Source organism: Cricetulus griseus, chromosome 4 (genome assembly GCF_003668045.3).
Source record: "Cricetulus griseus strain 17A/GY chromosome 4, alternate assembly CriGri-PICRH-1.0, whole genome shotgun sequence".
Lineage (NCBI taxonomy): Eukaryota > Metazoa > Chordata > Mammalia > Rodentia > Cricetidae > Cricetulus > Cricetulus griseus.
Genome location: NC_048597.1, coordinates 172,232,581 through 172,255,319, shown reverse-complemented (window position 1 = coordinate 172,255,319; position 22,739 = coordinate 172,232,581). Strand labels below are relative to the sequence as shown.

General features: G+C 45.4%; 1 protein-coding gene across 4 annotated transcripts; it reads right to left on the bottom strand.

The window, feature by feature from the left end:
• Positions 1-244: 244 nt before the first annotated feature.
• On the bottom strand, positions 245-22,734 carry Larp6 (La ribonucleoprotein 6, translational regulator). Of its 4 annotated transcripts, XM_027414841.2 has the most exons (4): positions 22,434-22,571; positions 21,594-21,673; positions 9,110-9,320; positions 245-3,097 (listed from the first exon to the last, which is right to left on the bottom strand). In XM_027414841.2, exons 2-4 carry the CDS (start codon positions 21,608-21,610, stop codon positions 2,030-2,032), a joined length of 1,296 nt encoding a protein of 431 aa, XP_027270642.1. In that variant the 5' UTR covers positions 21,611-21,673; positions 22,434-22,571; the 3' UTR covers positions 245-2,029. The 4 variants fall into 4 exon arrangements, with proteins under 4 accessions (XP_027270642.1, XP_027270641.1, XP_027270640.1 ...); XM_027414840.1 differs by lacking the exon at positions 21,594-21,673 and having other exon boundaries at positions 9,110-9,317; positions 22,434-22,734; XM_027414839.2 differs by lacking the exon at positions 21,594-21,673 and having other exon boundaries at positions 22,434-22,732.
• Positions 22,735-22,739: the final 5 nt, after the last annotated feature.

Here is a 22,739-nt window from a genome sequence, read left to right as displayed (position 1 = left end):
AAAAATGCTTATGATGCAAGCCTGATGACCTGCATTTGTTCTCTGGGACTCACGAGTGGAAGGAGACAACTGACTGCTTCAGCTCACACCTGTAAAGCTTATTATCCCTGTATCCCTGCACACCACACACACACACACACACACACACACACACACACACACACACACACACACACTATGGCTTAACATAAATGTGCAAACACACATCACACAATAATAATAATGATGATCATGATGATAATAATAATTTTATAAAAACAAAACCATTTAATGCTAGCTTGGGGTGATGGTGCATATGTAGCCTTCTTAGACTGAGGCTAAAGGATTGGGAGTTTGAAATCAGCCAATGCTATATGGCAAGGCTATCTTAGAAAATACCCCCCCCACCAGCACCAATCCTATAACCAGCCTCACACCAGCACCACCAACATCACTATCACCACTCCAGCAACAAAGTGAACCCCAGAACCACCAACCCAGATACAGGTTAGTTGCCCACATGAGGTCTCTTTTTTTCTTCTTTACATCTGGTATAAAGTAGCTCCAATACCTGAGTCTTTCTGTTTTTTTTTTCTTCACATGGTGTTGGGATGATTTACATGAGATAAAACATGGGAAAGCTTTTATCACAGTTCCTGGCAAATAATCACTACTTGATTCTTAATAAGTCCTAAATCCCCTGCCATGGCCCATGGATAAGCCAACATTGGGCTCTAGGCCGGGGTATGGTACACCAAAATGGGAAGATAACAGACAAAAGCCAGGGGAGAAGGAAATGGAGCCAGCGTTTATGGAGGACTGACTGACTACATTCCACACACAACTGTACAGTAAAGCACACCCCACAGGTGCCAGAAGGCTTGGGAGCTTAGCACCAACCCCAAGTCACAGAATAGGAGTGAGATGTGGGGTCAGACTGGCTGACATGGGGGGGGGCCCTGCAGCTTTGGTCACCTCAAGGGTTCTCACACTAGCATATATCAGAAACATCTGCAGGGCTTTTCAAACTCTAGATTCTGGACCCGGAGAGACGGTTCGGGGTTAAGATGATTTGTTGCTCTTCTAGAGGATCCAAGTTCACTTCTCTATTCTGCAGTTCATACCCTATAACCCCAATTCGGTGGACCTGTTGCCCCATTCCGGCATACATATGGCATGCACTCACACAGACACATATAAATAAAAATAAGAGCAAATATTTAAAAACACACCTAGAAACCCCTTCCCCCGATAGTTTCTCAATCATTTGGCCTGAGATGGGGCCTGGAAATGTGCATTTCTACAAAGTTCTCAAGTGCTGTCAATGCTTATGGTCTGGGATGCTGTAGGGCATCAGCAGAAACTAAAGCTGCCTGTTCTGTGAGACTCACTGTGACAACAGACCTCCTAGGCTGTCAGAAGCCCCCGGGTGAGTCCAGGCCTGCCCTGGGAGTACACTGTAGGGTAGATGGAGAAAACATGTCCTTGCTGGGTTCCTTGTCTAAAAGGTATTGCCTGTGACCTCAGACACAGGACTCCCACTGGGTGTTTTATTATTTATTCACTTGACAGGAAATAGACACTCAGTCCTATAAGACACCATGCTATTGGCTGAAAGGATTTGCCAATGAGGAAAACTCCTTTGAGGTCTCAGGAGGAGCCCTTGCATGGCCTGCCAAGGACAGCTCAGTCATTGCAGGAAAAAGCCAGTCTCCACAGACAAACTCACTGCTAGATCTTTCCAGAGAGCCTGTGTCCCATAGCCCTTCAGAGCCATCACACTCACACATGCCAGGTATTGTCAAAACAGCTCTTGTGCCTAGCATGGCCAGAAGATGGCCTTAAAACCATGCCATACAGGACAATTTGATATATATATATATATATATATAATATATATATATATATATATATATAAAATCTCGAGGTCTACATGGGTACAAAAGCTTTCTAAGGGGACTGAATTCCATTCTCTGTCATGCTAGCTATTTGTGAGGACCTCGAAAACAAAGTTTGTTTTCAAAGGAGGCAGTATTAAAAATAGAAGCTATTATGTACAGGCTCGGCTTCTCTCATGTCCACCATGGAAGCCCCTGGTGTTGTCAGGGCCTCTGGGCAGCCTCAGCACCCCTACAGGTAACCCATCTGCGGTCTGCATCTTCCGAGACAGCAGGGGACTTGCCCCTGGACTTTTCTCTTGTGTCCCCATCTCAGCTTGGCGTCGTCTGCGAACCCAGGGGCTGCCCGAGGGAGTGACGCTGCTGTCTGAAGAATAATCCATGCACTTCCGGAAGATCTCGGGGCTGGTGCTGAAGTTCAGTCTACCTTCTTCAGCCAGTGGCGATTTTCTGGAGACGCCCTTGCGCTGCGCCAAGGGGCTGCTCCAAGGACTTGAACATGGCGAGGCATTTGGGCTCAAAAAGATATTCTGGTGGCCAGAAGGGCTGAGCTTGTTGGTGGCCATGTGCCGCCGGCCAGCCATAGGAGAGGTGGGATTGCTCTCGGGGTCAGAGGAACTGTTGGCGGAAGACTCATCCCCCATGTACTGAAGCTCCTCCACTCTCTTGTTCAGGGACCTGCTTAGGTGGGTACTTGCTGCGGGCTCATCATCATGGTTTCTATCTTTGAGGGGTTTCTTTTTGGGTGGTTTCATCCCAATCAAGACGGCTTTCATGTTGTCCCTGCCCTGAGATTCAGTGACCATGAATTCATGGGCTTTAATGGCCGCATCTACCTCCTCAAACTCCACAATGGCACACTCCTGGGTCCCCACCTGGCTGTAGCGGCTGCTGATCCTCCGGATGTCGGGGGGCAGCTCTCTCCCAGGTTTGAGAATCCGCACCGATGAGATGATTCCAAAAGTCCCAAAGAGCTTGAGCAGATGCTCCATCACCTTCTCCTGCACCCTTCCGTTCTTCTGGGGCGTGGCCGGGGCCCAGAGCTTAGGGGACAGGTGGAGATCATACACCAACAGCATCTTGCTGGGGAGGTTCTCATTGGGGAACAGTGGCACAGGGGTGGTCCTCCTAACCTTCCGGTGGTCCTCATTCAACTCCAGGGTGACTGAATACTTCAAGGCGTGTGCTGTGGTTCTCCAGTCCCGTGTGAGGTGTTTCACCTAAAGAAAGAACACAAAGCAGGTCTGAATGGTTACCTCCTCTCTTTTCCATACTCGTATATGCTATACCCTCTCTCCCTTCATAATACCAATAACTAGAGTCATACCTTTTGTGGGAGACACTCAAATACCTGTCAGAGAATGAGTAAATGAAAAATGTCTCCAACTACTTCTTCAATGGTTGCTTTCCTTTTAAAATGTTTAATTAACTTTATTATAAAAATTGTAAAATAAAAAAATACCATATGCTGAAATTAACCAGACCCAAAGTCTACATATGTTATTTACGATTTATTAAACCTTGCCTAAGGATTCAGAAAGCGAAGCTGTAGAGGTCAGGTGGTGGTGATACTCACCTTTAATCCCAGCAGCCATACTAGCTAGCCAGGCAGTGGTGGCACACACCTTTAATCCCAAGATTTAGGAGACAGGCAGATGGACCTCTCTGAGTTAAATAAAGGCCACCATGGCCTACACAAGAGTGAAGAGTAACAGAGCTCATGCCTTTGATCCCAGCACTAGGGAGGTGGAGACAGGAGTCACATGACTTGACAGAGAAAGGAATATAAGGAGGAGGAGGAGGAGGCAGGGGCAGAGAGCTTTTGCCTCAGAGGATTCATGGAGACAGGATTGCCATTTCAGCTGGGTAGAGGTGAGAGCTACTGGCTTAGCGGCTTTGCTTCACTGAACTTCAGCTTGAAGCTTGGACCCCAGCATCAGTCTCTGGGTTTTTAGTTATCGTGTTATACTACATATCTCAATGAACAGTTAGAATAGCCATTCTGAAGCTGTGGAGCTTCACACTGGGTTTTGCACTTTCACTGTCAAATGCACTTTATGCAGTTATCCATCAAACATCCACAAAAGAGTTAGGACAGCTTTAGATCCTGCTTCATAACTCACGTCCTGTACCTGCATTCAGTCCTTCCTCATCCTAATAGCCTTTCTTGCTACACATTATACTGCACTCATATGCATGTTTGTTCACATATATGCACAGGCTACTGGCTAGATTCTGCATGTGAGAGAGGACATCTTTTTTTTTTTCTTTTCTGAGACTGTGTGACCTCACTGAATATTATACATTCTAGGTCTATCCATTTTCCTGCAAATGTTGATTACATTTTTTCTTTAGAGCTGAGTAGTATTCATATAAAATATTCATATATGTCAGATCTTTCATTATCCATTCATTTGTTGGTGGACAGCCTAGATTGATTCCAAGTCTTTGCTATAGTGACTAAAGCCAACATAGTAACAATAGCTCTGGTTTCTCTTCAGATCATAAACACATTTTGCCTTTTTTTGTAACTCATGCATGGAGTTACACCACAGCCCTTCTTTCTTCAGCTTCAGATCTGGACAGCAGGGTTTGGAGCAGTGCTGGGCAGTGGAGTACTGCATGACTTAGAAATTCTCACAGTTCACAAGTTAGATTCTGTACACTCTAGAACAAGGCTGTAATGTACATAGATCCAAGCTTCCTCTCCATCCACTAGGAAGACTTGGAAAATTACTCAGCCTCTCAGTACCCAACCTCCTCATCTGAGTGCTAGAGATACTAAAAATGTTGTTTCGCGGGGTGGTGGTGGTGATGCATGTCTTTAATCCCAGCACTTGGAAGGCAGAGGCAGGCAGATCTCTGTGAGTTTGAGACCAGCCTGGTCTATAAGAGCTAGTTCCAGGACAGTCTCCAATGCTACACAGGGAAACCCTGTCTCTCAAAAACAAAAACAAACAAACAAACAAACAAAACAACAACAAAAAAACCTACTTCATAGCACTGTCACAAAGACGAAATGAGGACTTTGGTAAAGTGCTTGTCATGCAAGCATAAGGACATGACTTTGACTCCCAGAACCCATGCAAAAAGCCAGGGTAAGGTGACATGTGCACTGGGGAATCAGAGACAGGCTTACCAGCCAGCCACCAGCCAGCCAGTTCCAGGTAGGGAGGGAACCTGTCTCAAAGAATAGGGTGGTTGGCTTCTGAGGAATGACACTTAAGATTAATCTCCAGCTACTACATATCTGCACTTACACATGTGTACACACAGAGGGAGAGATTAAATGAATAGCAAAAAATAGAGGCACATTTGTACACAAAATTTAAAATAGTAGTTTACTCTCCAAGAATACCCAATAACAATGTGCTATCACTATATATATATATATATATATATATATATATATATATTTGACAACTGAGCTTTGGGTGGTCCTTGGAACTGAATGTAGAATGTCAGGCAAGCAGTCTTCCATGAGCTTTAGCCCCAACCCAGAGTTTTTCTTCTTTGAGACAGGGTTTCACTCTATTGTACAGGCTGGACTCAAACTCTTAAGCCCTCCAATCCAGGCCTCCAAAACGCTGGGACTGAGGCAGTCACCACTGAATGTGCTGCTACTTTGAGAGGATTTGGAGGGTCTGACAGTCTCCCGAAGCTGTGACTGACAGTTGATGAAGAGAAGCCTCTAAAAGATCTTCTCTGTTCCGCTGTAACCTCCCCCAAGAGTAACGGGGACAGACACCAGAACATGGAATTACACTGACCTGGGCCTCTTGAGAACTGATGAAACAACTCCTCCCTTCCTTCCCATGATGGAAACCTTGTGTACTGATGCTGCAGTATATGAAAAGCTATATTTATTTCATAAAACGGCAATTTTGCGGAGCCCACTTCCAGTGAAGGGCCTGCCAGGGCCATGAGTCATCCCAGAGAAGGGTAGGATGTGGGTGGGGTGGGTAACCTGAGCCTGGATGGGGAAATCACCCAGAATCCTCCAAGGCCAGGTCCAGGAGGCTGATCTGCAGAGGAACCAGGAATTCCCCTTGCCCCTGGGACTCAAACAGAGAAGGCACAGAAAGCAAGAAAAGAAGCCTCTCTTTTTGGACAGGCCAGGGAAACCTCCACAGAGCCCCAGTCCTGACTGACACACTGCTGGAGCATGTACACTGTTCACTGTGGCCTGTGGCCTCTCATTATTAGCATGAAGAAACCCTAGGTCACCTACAAAGAGTCCTTGGGTGGATCACTATGAGTCAGAGAAGCAGGCCTGGGTTTTTCTAGTGAACGTTTAGTCAATCAGAAATCCAGAAGGGGTTCAGATGGATGAAGATGACTGCAAGGTTGTAGGAAAGCCAAGGGCCAGCATGATGGAGCCATCTGTGAAAACAGCTGGGAAGGGAGCATGCAGGAGAGGCGAAGAAATCCCTCCTAGGCTCAAAGTCAAGTCAGAGCAGGGAAGCATGTGCTGCCTTACCAGGGAGGGTGAGCACTAGGGAGGACCATGTCCTACCAGAGAGGAGAGCTGTAGAGGACGAGGGCACACACAGAGGCAAGAGCCAGGTCCCCTGGGAAACCTTGCTTACTCTAAGGGCATCTCAGGTCCATGTCTGTGATGCTTTACGAGTTTCCAATATCACATCAGAATGGAAACCAGGGGGCTGGAGAGATGGCTCAGCAGTAAAGAGCACTGGCTGCTCTTGTAGAGGACTTGGATTCAATTCCCAGCACCCACACGATGGCTCCCAACGGTCTATAACTGTAGTTACAGAAGACCTGATGTCCTCCTCTGGACTCTGAGGGTACTGCATACACATGGTACACATGCATTCACTAACACACACACACACACACACACACACACACACACACACACACACACACACACGTTTTTTTTTTTTTTTAAAGAAAGAAGTTTGGCCTTGGGCAGACTCTAGAACTCTGTCAGACTGTCAGAAACTCTGTGTGATGGTTGCCCATCATCGTCAACCTGATTGGATTGAGAATCTCTATGGACACAAGCCTCTGGATGTGTCTGTGAGGAGGGTTCCATAAGGTTTACCTGTAGAGGCAAGATGAACCCTAAACATGGGTAGTCTGATCTCAGGGCCAGGTCCCTGACTGAACAAAAGAGAGAGAGCAAGATGAACAGCAGCACTCCTCTGCTCTGCTTCCTGTCTGTGGGTGCCATGCCACCAGCCGCCTCACACTGCTGCTGCTGTGCCTTACTTGACAGGATGGGGTGCACCTTCAACACTGACCTAAAGCCATATGCCACATTTGTCAGGTATTTTGTCACAGTGATGAGGAAAGGAACAAACGCTTTGTAATCTCCTTGCATTTGTTGCTTTCCTGTGACACGTTCCTCTGACTGGCGGGAAATCTTTCTAGAAGGAAAAAGTCTGTGCTCTGACTTGCGGGGGTGTGAACTGGGGAGTGTGAGCTGGGGGTGTGTGAATTGTCCACCTTGCAGCTGGCTTTAAAGAGAGAGTGCTCCTGAGTGTATCTGTAAGTGGCAGCTAGGAAAGAAGAGAAAACCAGGGTGGCTCTTGAAGCCCTTGGGGAGGATCCCACTGGCTTTTTCATTCAGAAGTCCCCAACCCTGGAAGTATTTTTCATGGCAGATCTTGTTGTCTGAACATGAAGCATTCCTTCCCATTGGGACCTTGCAATTCCTATTCATCCCCCAAGACCACATCCCAACGCCATCACTCCAAGAATACATCTCAGTTTTCTAGATAGAGTTCATTGCTCTGATCAGCTAGTCCCCAAATATCTTTATGTCTTCCATCAGTTTGTCTGTGGTTATCCCATAGCATTTCATGGATCTCTTGTCTTCTGTTGGACTGTAAGTCTCTCAAGGAAAGACAGAATACCATATTCATTTTGTACCTCTTGCACTTAACACAACACTCATCAAATACAAAGAATAATACATTTGGTATTAGATGAATAAAAGAAAAAGAGCCCATGAAGAAGGCAGAGCATACCAGGGAACCAGACAGAGACAAGCCGCAAGATGTTGAGCTTTCCTCCAGTACAAAAAAAGTGCACAGGCATCTAGGCCAGGACCACTCCTTCTGGGGACCCACTCCTTACATAAGCCATTATGCAACAAGCTGCATGGTGCTTTCCCATTCTAGTAAAAACACTTCTCCCAAGGGAGATACAGAGTCATTATTCCAACTGGTTAGTCAGTCCTCTGAGAGCACGGAGTCTAGGGCCCAAGTTCTGCATCTGTCCACAGCAGGGGTGGGCAGTCTCCTGTGTGGCTGCCAGTGCCCCCTCAGCATCTATCACTCTGGTACACAGAGTTCCCTTTGGTATCACACAGAGCGGAGCATGCTGGAGTCACGGAGGAGGATTTTCTCACTGAGTTCTGTGTGTTCTCTCCCATCCCATACTGACTCAGCTCCTCAAGTGGAAAGCATGAGTGGGTGTCATGCAATTCTAGACTGACAGGCATCTCTCAAGGTCTCCAGAACCCCTTGTTCTGGTGTAGCATCCTCTGGGCATCCGTGTGCCTGGCAAGAAGACCCAAACATTACTGAGGAAGTCACAGCATTTCTTACTAACCACCAGCTGAGATCTATCCTAGCACTCAGAACACTTTACATAGCATGCAAGTATGTTCTCAGGAATGCTCTCATAATGCTCGTGTGTGTGTGTGTGTGTGTGTGTGTGTGTGTGTGTGTGTGTGTGTGTGTGTGTGTGTGTGTGTGTGTGTATCGGAACCAGATGTCAGTCCTGGGTGTCATTCCTCTCAGGATCTATCCATATCTCTATCTATCTATCTATCTATCTATCTATCTATCTATCTATCTATCTATATTCAAGACAGAGTCTCTCATTGGCATAGAGCCCACCCAGTAGGCTAAGCTGGCTTGCTCTTTAGTCCCACAGATCTTTTGCTACCTTCCCAGCTCTGGAATTACAGGCATGGAACCAAGCTTGGCTTTTTCATGTATATTCTGGGGATCAAATTCAGGTCCCCATGCTTGTATGGTAAACACTTTAACGCCTGAGTTAGGACCTATCACCACTGAATTCCTTCTCTTGATAATTTTTCTTTTTCAGGCATCATATTTAATTAAAAATTTGCTGGGCAGGAGGGCCTTGGCAGGGGGTGGGTGGTGGGGTGTAAAACAAAACAAAATATCAAAATGTTTAACACCACAAGGCCCACACCCCTGAAATGCTATGAGCAGCCTCTGGGACACCTGCCTCACCTTTTTGAAGGAGGTGAGCAGCTTGACGCTCACGTAGCCCAGCTTGTTCCTCCGCACGTGCTTGAGTAGGAAGGCATCCTTCTCCAGGTTCTCATCCGAAAAGTAGAACTCAATCTGATCCACCAGCTTCCTGATGAGCTCCTCATCCGGGGGCTTCCACTCCGGCTCCAGTTCCTCACGCTCATTCTCACCTCCACTTGTCGTGGCACTGCTGAGGTCAGAGGGAGACAGCGAGTTAGTTATGCGTTGAACTGCCACCCTCCAAATTCACAGATTGAAGCCTCAGGCCCCAGGGATCCAGAATTTGGCCTTATCTGGAGTCAGTCACTGTGGATGTTAATGTAAGGGGGAGCACATTGTAGAGTAGGATGGCCCTCAATCCCGTGCATATGAGGTCCTCATGAAAGCCAGGAACTTGGGTGCAGATAAAAGCCAGGAAACAGCTGCTCAGGTGGAGATCAAGGTGACACAGCTTCTTCCCCAGAACCATGACAGGTTCCTGCTCCATCTCTTCCTTCTACTTCCATTTCTAAAGCTACATATTCTCCAAGCATCCATTCTTGAGTGTACATCTGATCTTATCTGAACTGGACCCCTCATTTACAACTTCTCTGTTGGTTATATACTATCTAGCATGCACCTGGTTGTCATAGCAACCCATAGACTTGTCATATCTGAATTGGCTTCCTTAAAGGTGGTTGGCCATAAAATATTCCGAAGGCTCTGTCCTCAATCACCAGAGAAGTCAAGCTTTTGTTTTAACAAGTATAGAGGATATTGAAAATAATAACACAGGGCTGAGGCTCAATTGGTCAAGTGTTTGACACAGGAATATGAGGACCTGAGTTCACATCTCCACCCAGCACACAGGTAAAAAGCCAGAAGATGGTAGTGCCCGACTGTAATCTGCAAGTCTAGACAAATTGGTGGGCCCCAGGTTCAAACAGAGGCTCTGCCTCAAAAAAAAGGTAGAGTACAACTGAGAAAGACTCCACATATATGTATATGTACATGTATACATATAAACACACCTGCACAAAAATAAACTAAAATTTGTTACTCAGATGCCAGCAAAATGCACTCGTTCCCAAATGACATACATGGATTTTGTCTTCCCTCTCCAGATTCCCACCTCCAGGTATGATTTTTAGAAGACAGTAGAGCAGAATATCTGACCATAGGGCCTGTCCTGGAGCCCTGGGCTTTCCAAGACCCCGCTATGCCAGAGATACTCCATAAAAAAACAAAAACTTGATCTGTTATCTGGTTGGGGGGAAAGCCTCTTTCTTCATGGCCATGTGGTCACAGCCATTGGGGAGTACAGTTCAAATAAGAGCCAATATCCAGACACTCAAGAATAGATGCTTGGAGGATGGGAACATTTAGAAATGGGAGGAAAAAGAAGAGACAAAACAGGCAGATAAGTGGGGGACGAATCAGGGAAGAGTAAGTCACCTATGCCCAGAGGGGAGAGGGTATGGAGAGGTGGGTGATGGTTTTGAATCTTGCGGTGAGGTACAAGAGGACCAGCTGGAGCACGGGAGTCCAGGCAGACATGCTCTGGAGGGGTGTCTCTGGAGGGGTATTGCATAGAGGAAGATTGGCTGCACCCCATCATCCCAGGCCCATGTGAGAGGGGAGATGAGTGCTGTCCAGGGAGGTAGCAAACACAGCTGGCCTTGGAAAGCCCAGGGCTCCAGCCTAGGTCCTGAGAGGCAGAGCCTCTGCTCGCTGCCTACTTTCTGCCTTGCTCTGTTTATGTTTACCTTTGATCAGGGATCAGCTGCTTCAGTTTAGGAGTAGAACTTACTGATTGGTCTGCCCACTTTATGTGTGGGTTATTTGTTGTAAGTTCTATCATTTGCCAATGCACCAGAATCCAGACAAAACTCTCCACTGGCCACCATTCTATACCTCATCCTATCCCCCACTAACAGACATCGTTATCGGCTGGGCTCAGATCCTTAGGTGTTTGTAGTTGTTTTCACTGGTGTAGTGTCTGAAGGTACCCCATTATAAAATAATAATTTAGGGTCACTTAAATCCCATGGCCTCTTCTTCCAATGTTAAAGCTTTTGTTTTGCTCTTGGTTCTTTACTAGCCTTCTGTCTGTTTGCAGACAGATTTTTCATGTAGTTCAGGCTATCCTCAAACTCACTATGTAGCTAAGCATGAGCTTGAGTTCTTGATCCACTTGCCTCTGCCTCCCATGTGCTGGGAATAGGAGTGTTGCACTACTGTGCCCAGTTTACACAGTACTGGAGATCAAACCCAGGGCTTCATGCATGTTCGGTAAGTACTCAGACAGTGGAGCCATATCCCGGATCTGTTTGCTTTTAAGAGTAAATTTAGGATAGTTTTTTTTGTTTGTTTGTTTTTTGTTTTGTTTTGTTTTGTTTTGTTTTTTGGAATTCGGAGAAAACAGTAATTTATTGCTTGTGGTAGCACACACTTGTAATCCAAGTATTGGGCTGAGTCAAGAGGATTGAGAGTTACATAGTGAGACCCTCTCTCAAAAAAAAATTCAAAAACAACTCCAAAAATAGATTTAAAAGATGAAGGGACTGGAGAGATGGCTCTTCGATTAGGAATGTTGGCTGCTCTTCTGGAGGTCCTGAGTTGAATTCTCAGAAACAACATGGTGGCTCACAGTCATCTATAATGGGATCTGATATACTCTTCTGGCATGTAGGCTCTATATGTAGGTAGAGCACCATATGCGTAAAATAAATAAATCTTTTAAAAAGATAGAACAAGCCAAGTGCTCTCTGATGACAACAAAGGGGTGTCCCCTGGGGCAAGGGCTGTCTAGGAAGGAGCCTAAGGGAATGTTACTGGGTGGCAGAAACTCAGTGGGGGTCTAGGTGACACAGATCTATGAATTTGTCAGGACTCCAAAAATTATATAATTCACTGTAAATAGCTTTCAACCTCTATAAAACTAAAAACAAAACAACAACAAAAAACGCCGAGTAAATATAAAACTCAACTCTAGATGTGTTCAAGTTTAGGCGCGCAGTTTTCTGACCTTGGAGACAGCTAGAGTTTATCTACATGCTGGATGGACCAGCCGGTGGATGGATGGTAGTAGGCCAATAGTTCTCAGCCTTCCTAGTTTCTTACTTGATTTGTATTATCTCAATCACTGCTCATTAAATAGATACGCGCTGTTTCATCCCACCTTTTGCAGTCTCTCCTTCCATTTCCAACCTTCCAAATTCGATTAGAAGAACTTCTACTCCATTTTCCACAGTTTATTACCTTACTCTGTGCTGCAAAATAATATTTCAAGTGCTGTCTAGAGAAAGATATGAAAGTTGAAAGTTAACCTGTTTTATTATTGTGGCTGTGAAAACACATTCCCTGCAGGGCAGTTATTTGCTAAGATAACATTTGTTTAAGTGCTGGATGGGGATCAAATCCAGGGTCTTGAACATTCTCGGCAGGTTCTCTACCACAGAGCTACACACCCATCACTTTTGAGACGGTTTTGTTTTTTGTTTTTGTTTTCAAGGCAGGCCATACAATGATGGTCAGGGTAGCCTTTATGTTGCCGTGTTGTTCAGGCTAGCCTTGGATTCTCCAGAACTTGGTGCCTCCACCTTCCAAGTGGTGGGATTACAGATATGCACTGCCATGCCCAGCTAAGATTGTATTTACTCCCTGATCGTGTCCTAATAGTTAAGTGACTGTCTGAACTGATCTGAGCTTATCCTTTCTTGCTTGTGTGCCATCTGTCTTTGCCTTAGCAGTGAAGGGCAGTTGTTGGTCCTCAGACTGCATCCTTCTGCCTTTTCGTTTCTTCCTTTCTTTCTTTTTAAACTAGTTCTCTTGTGTGTGTGTGTGTGTGTGTGTGTGTGTGTGTGTGTGTGTGTGTGTGACGTTCACATGCATATGGGTACATGGTATGAGCTGGGTTTATAGTTGGGTCACCATGCCTGCCCCTCACTGATGGGGGAACTGGGGATCCAAATTCTGATTCTCATGCTTATATAGGAAGCGCATTGCTGACTGAGCTATCTCCCCAGCCCTAGACTATTCCCTTTTAAGAGCATACTGTTCTTGCTTGCTGGATACAGGATACAGTAGCAGAGTACTGACTTTTCAAACACTACCACCTCCTGTTCTTCTAACTACTTTTCATGCTATTGCTTTGCTTCAAGTGACTAATAAACAATTCACTTTCTTGCTTAAAATTTCATAAGCTTATTTTAGAATAGTTTTAGAGTTACAGAAAAGTTATTAAAATAACACAGTGAGTTCTTCTGTATGTCTCACACCAGGTTTTTTATTATTATTATTAATGCCTCCTAATACTATAATATACTTCTTAATGAGGACAATTATGCAGTGTCATTTGCTCAAGTACATAGTTTAGGCTTCTGTCATTTTCCCCTAAAGGTTCCCACCCAGGAATTCTCATGAAGTGCTGTATTACACATCTCCCGGCCTCCTCTTAGCTTTGACTTTCTCCAGATGTCCTTATCTTTGATGACCTTGACAGTGTTGAAACATCCTAGTTAAGTATGTTGTGGAATGTCTTGCCATTGAGGTTTCTCTGATGCCTCCACCATGATTGATTCAAGACATGGGATCTGGGGAGGAGGACCAAGGAGGTCAACTTCCATCCTCCGTACACCATATCAGGACACAGCAACACAACTTTGCACTGTGCTGGTCAGGTTTCTCCACCTAAAACCATTATTTTCCCTTGGAAGAAGTCAGTATCCCCTGCCTACTCTTCAGGAGGGAAGTTAGGCTCCATATTATTCAGTTGGAAGGAGGAGGACCTGGTGCCTTCCTTAGTGGGTTAAAAAGCTCCCCCTGCAGATCTGTGCCCTTGTTGGTTTTCTTCCTAGTAGGCTCTAAACAACCAGAGGGGGCAGGCTTCCATTGAGAGCAAACATTCTCAGAGAATCATCCCCTTGAGCTTTCCACCCAAAGCTGAGAGACTTTTCCCTGCAGCTCCCAGATCCCTTTAGCCTCCTTAGAACTCAGCAGGGATACATTCAGTTCCTTCAGAAACAGCCTCGCTTCCCTTCTCCTGCTTGGCAGTACCTGCCTTGTTGCCTGACTCTCTTTGCTGGCAGACAGAGACTGGGAAACAGGGCTAAATGGAAAAATGTAAATCAAATGATCCTTCAGATATTGCTTCTCTTTTTATTCTTGTATTTTCATACATTTCCCAAGCAGAGCCTTTCTCTGTTCCATCTCCCACCTCCCCCCACCTCTTGTGCTGTATTTTGGGCTCCAGCCTCCTCCTCACAGTGCCGCATTACATATTGTAAAGATGGTGTTAGAATATGCAGCTGTTCTACTTTAATAATATTACTACTGATTGGAACACACTTCCTATTGCTCACCAAACAAAACCTACAGAGTTTAGCTTCACATGCAAATGCACTTAGAATCAAGCTGTCGACACCACGCCAGCTCATTTCCATTTGCTTCCTTCAACGCCCTTTGCTCCAAGCAAATTGAAAGGCCCTGTGTCAAAAGCTTCCTCACTTCATACCCTTGCACATGGTACTGCTGACTCCTTGAATGGCTTGTCCCCCTCTTAGCCATGCATCTCCAAAGTGACTTTCCAGGATAGAAATCACCTCTAATTCTTGTCTGTATTTGTATCGTCGCTCCTTACGTGCACATCTTATTAGCACCCAGAATCCTAAGTGGCAGGTAGAAGTCATATTGGCTTCTCTTATTCTAGTATCATTTAAGAGGCTTGCACATAGTAGAAAGTTTTAAAAGTATTTGTCACATAAAGCAAATAGGTTTTGTTATGGTAACTCATATCTACAGAGACCCTTATTATTTGTTTTTGTTTTTGTTTTTGTTTTGTTTTGAGACAGGATCACCATGTAGCTTTGGCTGGCCTAGAACTCCATTTATAGATCAGTCTGACTTTGAACTCATAGAGATCTGCCTGTCTCTGTCTCCTGAGTGCTGAAATGAAAGGCATGCACCACCATACCTGGCTTTCAGAGATGGTTCTAGAAAGGAAGTGTAGTTACTGTAAATATATATTAATTCCTCTTGAAGAAGACTTAAGGGTGTGGATGAAGCTCAATCAGCAGAGCATTTACCAAACATAGAGCAAGTCTTGGGTTTGATCCCAGCACCTCATAAAGAAGGTATGGAGATGCATGCCTGTAGTTTGAGCTCATAAAAGGTGAAGGCAGGAGGATCAGAAGCTTAGTTATCCTCAGCTACCTAGAAATTTCAGGCCAGCCTGGGCTATGCCCATCTCAAAAATAAATAAGAGGCATAAAATTTCATACTCAAATACTGCTGTTCACATAAAACATTGTAAACTGAGAAAGGTGTTCACTATGGCTGTAATTTGGTTTTGAAATCAACACAGAAGATAGAAATTATATCAAAATAGATGAATGACTTCTGGGGAGCAGTCCTGTAATATTGATCACTTTTATAGGGAATTTGGAGGAAAAAATGAGCAAAATCTCCAAAGCTATTTTTCTCATAAAATCTCAAACTAATGTGGGTGTGTTGACTCAGTGGTTAATCACAAGACATTTTGAGAAAGGAAAACACCCAGATGCACATGGAGCCACGAGATCCTCACTAGGACTTCCAGCCCAGGGGAGAGTTTGGGAATTCATAGTATAAATGATCTACTAGAGTGTTTGGGCCTCAGAGACAAGGAAATTGATGAACAACAACATGGAGGACAGTAAACACAAAGAAGAAACACCGTATATAAAAACACTTCATCTCAGAACCATCTGCATAGTGTTGTTTTTGATTTACTTCTACAGTAAGTAGAATGAATCAGAGTTAGTTCAAAAGAGGGCAGCCAATGTGATTAAACAGATACAGACATCAAAGGTTTCTGGGCTGAGGAAGGAGCTCAGTGGTAGAGCACTTGCTTGCACAAGGCCCTGGGTTCATTCTCCAGCACTGTAAAAAGACGAAAACAAACAATAATGGTTGGGTTTGAGGAGATGGCTCAGTGGTTAAGAGCACTAGGGAGTCTCGCAGGGGTCTGAAGTTTGGTTCACAGCACCCAGATTGGGCAGCTTACAGCTGACTGCTAACTCCCACTCCAGGGAACTCTTCTGGCCTCAGATGGCACCTGCACACACTCGAGTCATACACATACATTAAAAAAAATAAATGAATCTTTTTCTGTCCTTCCTTCCTTTCTTTTTTTTTCTCTTAAGATAATGGCTTTTCACTGAGATATCTGAAAACATCTGGATATGTGCTCAACTTTGGAGAAAGTGTCAAAGGAACCATTATGTTTTGGATACCACTGGTGAAGGTGGTGTGTGCTGCATGGCTGTTCTCATATATTCTTACAAACATCACAGGGAGTCAAAATTCTCAGTGTGAAAAAGGAAGTAACAGCAAAATATTGTAATGCTAAGATTGAATTATTATACAGATTTGTTTTTAAAAGCAGTCCAATGCCTGGGAGGACCCTGAAAGTGATGGTGCCCTGGTAGAAACAAGCACTTTTTATTTTAGGTCTTGGTTTCTAACACTTGCTTTCTCACTAGTGTTTCAAAAATCCATGGACTCCTGTGGGAATTCCTAATTCCCATGACTGGAGAAGGAAAAGTACAAATTAAGCCTGGAGTATGGAGTTCCCGAAAGTGAGGTTCTGCTCAAAACCAAGAGGATGTGTCCCCAAAGGGTGTGTGGATTGAAGGAGCACCTCCAGCTACATGATAGACGGTCTAAGCATCAAAATTAATGACTGTAACTAATTATAACAAAAGAAAACAGGCAAAACTCCATGAATAGAAATGGGGGCAAGCTCAAGTTTGAGGAAAGGACTCATTTAAAGCATCCAGTTCGAGTGTCAACACTGACATAGAAATGAAGGGGAGGTAATTATTTCTTCTGGCTTTATTGAGAGGAACCCTTGGTCTGTCCAGATGATAAGGAGAGGGGTTGGAAAGGTGGCTAAGAGCACTGGCTTCTCTTCAAGAGGACTCAAGTTCAGGTCTAAGCACCCACTTGGTGGCTCACAAATAACCTGTCAAATTCATGTATATGATGTCCTCTTCTGGGCTCCATAGGCACTGCATTTAGGTGATACGCAGACACACATGCAAAAAAAAAACCCATAAAATAATGAAACAAAATTTTAAATGAAAAACAAATATCTCCCATCAAAGAAAAAAATCTCTGTGATCTGATGGCTTTGCTGCTGAACTTCATCAATATCTAAGGAAAGAATGAATACCAATCCTTCTCAAACTTATCCCTAAGAGTTGGTTGGATGAAATGCTCCCAAATTTGTTTTACAAGTATTACTCCATTATTAAAGGCAGGCAGAGGCACTACAAAAAAAAAGGAGGTTATAATCCAATACTCCAGAAGAGCACAGATGCAAACAGATTTCAACAACATTAAAAGGATTGTTACCCGGTAGTCTGAGGATGGACCTGTAGTCCAAGCTGCTTGGGAGGCTCAGGCAAGAGGACAGACTACTTACTGAAAGAGTTCATCAGCCTGGCGCAGGGCATTGGTGGTGCAAGCCTTTAATCCCAGCACTCAGGAGGCAGAGGCAGGCGGATCTCTGTGAGTTCCAGGCCATCCTGGCCTACAGAGTCAGTGCCAAGATAGGTTCCAAAGCTACACAGAGAAACACAAATAAACAAACAAAAAAGAGTTCATCAGCCTGAGAAACATGCTGAGACTCTACCCCTTAAAACTAAAACAATACACAAAAACAGAAGGACTGGGTCTGGAGAGATAGACCAGAAGTTCACACATTACTTCTACAGAGGACCAGTGTGTGGCATGTATGGCAGCTTGCAACCACTGTAACTCCAGCTCCAGGGGGATCTGATGCTCTCCTTTGCCATCTGGGGAACCTGCATGCCCACATATATACAATTAATATACATTTTAAATAAAGGCATTATCCATCATAATCAAACAGTAATTATTTCTGGAGTGCAAGGATGGTTTAACATATGCAAATAAAAGCTGGGCGGTGGTGACACACACCTTTAATCCCAGCACTCAGGAGACAGAGGTAGGCAGATCTCTGTGAGTTCGAATCTCTGTGAGTTTGAGACCAGCCTGGTCTACAAGAGCTAGTTCCCGGACAGCCTCCAAAGCCACAGAGAAAAGCTGCCTCAAAACAAAACAAAACAAAACAAACAAAGAAACAAAAAAACGAATAAAAAACTGTGGCATATCACATTAATAAGTGAAGGACAGGAGGACCACAAAGACAGATCTGTACGCTGGAGAAATACCTTTAACCAAACAGTTAAATTTAGCACGACTAATGGTGAGGTGATGTAACAGTGTCAAGGAACAGCCTATGACATACTCTTGTCAAAATGTTTAGTCTAAATTCAATTAACCCATTAGCCCATAACTTCTGCTTCTATACGTAGTCTATGGTACAAGGAAATGGGTTAATGAAACTATAAAACCTAATCTAAAAATGAGACATTTGAAAAAAAAGTCTCGTCTTATATTGTTAAAGTAGTAAAACATTAGAAAGAAAGATGTTAAGAATGTTCCAGGTGGAAGCGTCTTAAACTTTTCCCCTAGGAACCTCCTTTTTGCCCCAGAATTTTTATGACTTCAGATATACAAGTATATAAACTAAGTATTTGTTGGTGATAAATAATAAAGACATTTATTTTAAAATAATTTCTTCGTAATAATTTTTAAATTTTATTTTATGTACATGGGTATTTTGCCTGCACCACTTGCATGCAGTACCCATTGAGTCCAGAGGATCCCCTGGACCTGGAGTTACAGACGGTTGTGAGATGCCATATGGGTGCTGGGAATCAAATCCAAGTCTTCTGGAAGAGCAGTCGGCACTCTTAGTCACTGCACCATTTCTCCAACTCCCTAATCTTATCATTTGTTAAAGACAAACAATTTGGCACGGTGCTGAGATGGACATGCTAGCTGTTACATAAGGAATGGAGCCATGGCTTATATTTGGTACTGAAGGATAAAGGGCATCGACCATATTTTTCAGAGATGGTTATTATTTTGATTAATATTTCTCATTGCCAATGCTGACAACACTGCTTTGCATACATATGTAATGCAAAGTGGTAGGAAAATGTCTAGAGCCATTTTAGAATTGACTGGAAGTCCTGTGTCAATGCCAAGCTAAAACTCACTTAAAAATACTTCTGGGAAGCTCAAATCAACAACCCAGATAGCAATTTTTAAAATCAGCCAATTAGTCAGGAGTTCAAGAAATGGCTAACACATTAGGAGTGTTTGCTGCTCTTCCAGAGGACCTGAATTTGAGTTCCAGCATCCATTTTGGCCACTTCATAGCCACCTGCAGCTCTAGTACCAGGGGGACTGGACACCTTTCCCTGGTCTTTGTGAGAACTTGCACTCATGTACACCCCCCCCACACACACACAATTAAAATAAAATAAAAACAAAATCTTAAAATTAGACAATTAAAATTAATTTGATATATACCAGAGAATGACTAACTAGGAAAATATAGAAAGTGTTTTCCATAATTAAACCATCATGTTTCTATGAGAGCAGAACACTTTGTACGCACAACTAAAACACTTGCAATCAATACCATTCCATAGTCCTGAATCTGGGTTGAGGTGTTCGGGGCAGCGTTTGCTGGCCTTTGGTGGTGAGGCAGCATGCACCCTATGCTCAGAACCAAGGCTGCAGTGAAGTCACAACACGGGCAAGCACTGGCAGAAACATCTCACATTTGTTAAACAGCTTTTATTGTTGCTAAATTGTTCAGGACCCTGCCGCATTTGGGGAGTGATGCCCTTTTTTTTTTTATCTCTGTGGGCACCTGTACCCCACCCCCACCCCCAGGTGGTTCAACTGCTTTCTTTACAGGTTCATCATTTTTTAGAAGCTGAACTCTCCACTAAAAGATTCTTCTGAAACAACACACTAGGCAAACTCTGTCTGAACTGACTGGCTGCTGGTTTGAGACAGCTGGAGAAGATGACTGTGGGACGCTCACCATGGAACTTGACTGTGAAGACCATCTGGGAGGTACATTAGGGAGTTACTGCTCGTTTTCTAAGATGGCAATGGTAGTGTTAACAGCTTCCTAGGGAACCTTCCTGTTAAGAGTTACAAGATGAAGTATTTCATACTTCCACGTGTTCTGGAGAGACCATGCTCATCACATGCCTCTAACAAATATAAAAGAATGACAACAGTAATGGTTCATTTGTTACTTGTCCTCAGGACTAGGTACTGTGGATGTGGAAAGGGTTAAGACAAAACTGCCTCCAAGGGTCTCTCTGTCTCACAGAGGTGAACATGTGGCTTTTCACACTATGAAGTGAGTGTACTCATCCCACACACATTTACTAGGTGCCTGGTCCGTTCTGCATCAATCAGGAGCTGCAGTCACAGAGCTCAGAGACCTTCGAGGGAGGTGTGACTGTGGATTTAGGAGTGTAAAAAGGTGTTAGACCTAAAATGCACAGAGTACCAAAGCAACACAGAGGAGAGGGACCAACCTAGCTCACTCTGGGAGGGGCATGGGGACTGTGCGGAAGAGGCAGATGTTTGCAAGGCTGCCAAGAAATCCAATACAGAATGGGGATGTGGGTGGACAGAAGTGCAGGCATAAAAGGTACCCCTGCCCCAGTCTGCCACCATGCTCAGGGGGACAGTGCCCCAGGAGCATGAAATAAGACAGAAGGCAGCCATGGGCTGAGGGCATGAGGTAGGTGGGTGTTAAGTCTTAAGCAGATTTAGGAACTGGGGCTCCTTCCTTCAGGCACTGGGAGCTGAGAACATTCACCATGCTGGGCCCAAACAGTGACATCATTATCCTGCCCCTGGCTGAATCTCCTCATGCTTCACAAGTCTGAGGAGTCACTGGGACTTTCAGGGACCAACTCTATGCCAGTAGGCAATATAAAGTGTTGCAGGCTGAATGCTCCATGATCCTTGAGCTGCTGGCACTGAGAGTGATGAAGGATGGCTCTGGAGTGACCTGTGAGGGACAAGGCCCCAAGGATCCATTTTTCCTAGGAATCCCTAGAGAATCTTTCTAGGACCAAGAAATATGTGGGTCCTTAACCTTGGCTATTTAGGAGGCAGCAGCTTTTGCTGTAGTCACAAGCAAGCAAAGCCACAAAGTATTTTGCATGACCTCTAGGGTTATCTGGCTCCGTGGCTGTTTTTATATGCTCATCATTTTTATGATGGGCATAGAGAGGGCTTTTTGTACAATGATGTCAGGACACTTATTATGTCACCGTTCCCGCCCTAAACTGTGAGACTGGCCTTTTCTCCTACAACAGATGCCTATGCTGATCTGACCTGATATTCTGGCTTCCAGACCCTTTTAAGCAAGGTCCCATCTTTTTGAACTGGGGGTGGGGCAGCCCCCTGGAGGTGGCCCCAGTATGCTCCCATGCTGGAACTGAGCCTTCTCTCACCAATAGGGAGGGTACTTCGGCAAAGTCTTCACAGCTGAGAGCCTGTGCACAGTATCTCAAAGGAGGACTCTTACCACAGGCCTCTTGGCATTCTTCAGCATTTGCTAGTGTCATTGCCATGTCTCTTTTCTCATCGGCTCCATATGGGATGTCTCTTTAACCACAATAAGAAAACCATGGTTGCAAAGGGCCTAAACATTAGCGATGGGTGCCTGGCTGAGGAGAAAGCTCAGGGCCCAGGGGCAAGGTCAGATGGGTGCCATGCCAACTACAAGCCACTCATCAGTGAGCAGTGGGGAGCCAGCCCCAGGCACAGAAGACAGGCAGGCAGAGTCAGGAACCCCCAAGCTGAGGGAAGTGATGGCCCTCAGCCATTTCAACTGAGGACAAGGAAGCTCTCTCCACCAGGAAATCACCCCCTCCTGGGTGCCCCCATCCAGCATGTGTCAGCTGTGCCTGGCCTGTGCTCACCCAGAGGCCTAGTGAAGCCATTGGACAGATGAGCAGAGCAGGTGATGAAGGTGATGAAGGCTCTTTAGGACCACTGGCACCAGGAGGAGGCCCAACCTTAGGGGGAACTCCAGACTGGGTCAAGTGGGGTGCATCCACCCAAGGGGGCGGCGTCTCCTCAGAAGTGGGAATGGTGAGGATGGCCCATGCAGATCTCTCTTTTTGGATCCCAGAGTACCCCCCACCCCAGGTCTGGGTCTCTCAAATCCCCGCCCCCATCTCAGGAAGCCTTGTCAATCAAGAATCAAAACCTGCTGAGGGCTGGGGCATAGACTGTCCCCCAAAGCCGGCTCTGACTCAGTCTGCAGCCTCCGTGGCTGGGTTGAGTCAAACCCTCTACCCTGGTGAATTGTCGCACACCGGAGCCCCGTGTACCCCCACCAGGCCCGCGCCACCTCGCCTACCTGTGCCCGCGGCTCGGCTCCTCCTCGCTGGCGCTGCCCCAGCCTGGACTGAGGTACCGGGCTGGGTCCCCAGCTGCCTGCGCTAGGGTCCCTTCGTCATCCTCCTCCAGATCCTCTACGTCCTCCGCCTCCTGGATGGCAACACGGATCTGCACCGTGGTCTCGGGCCCGGGCAGAGTCTGGTCACCGAGCTGGGCCATGGCTGGCAGGGTCCCCGCGCGCAGCGAGGCCGGGCCAGCCAGGCGGCCGCGATAGCAACGATCGCGCGTGGGCGGCGTGCGCGCGGCAGCGACTGGGCCCCGGGGA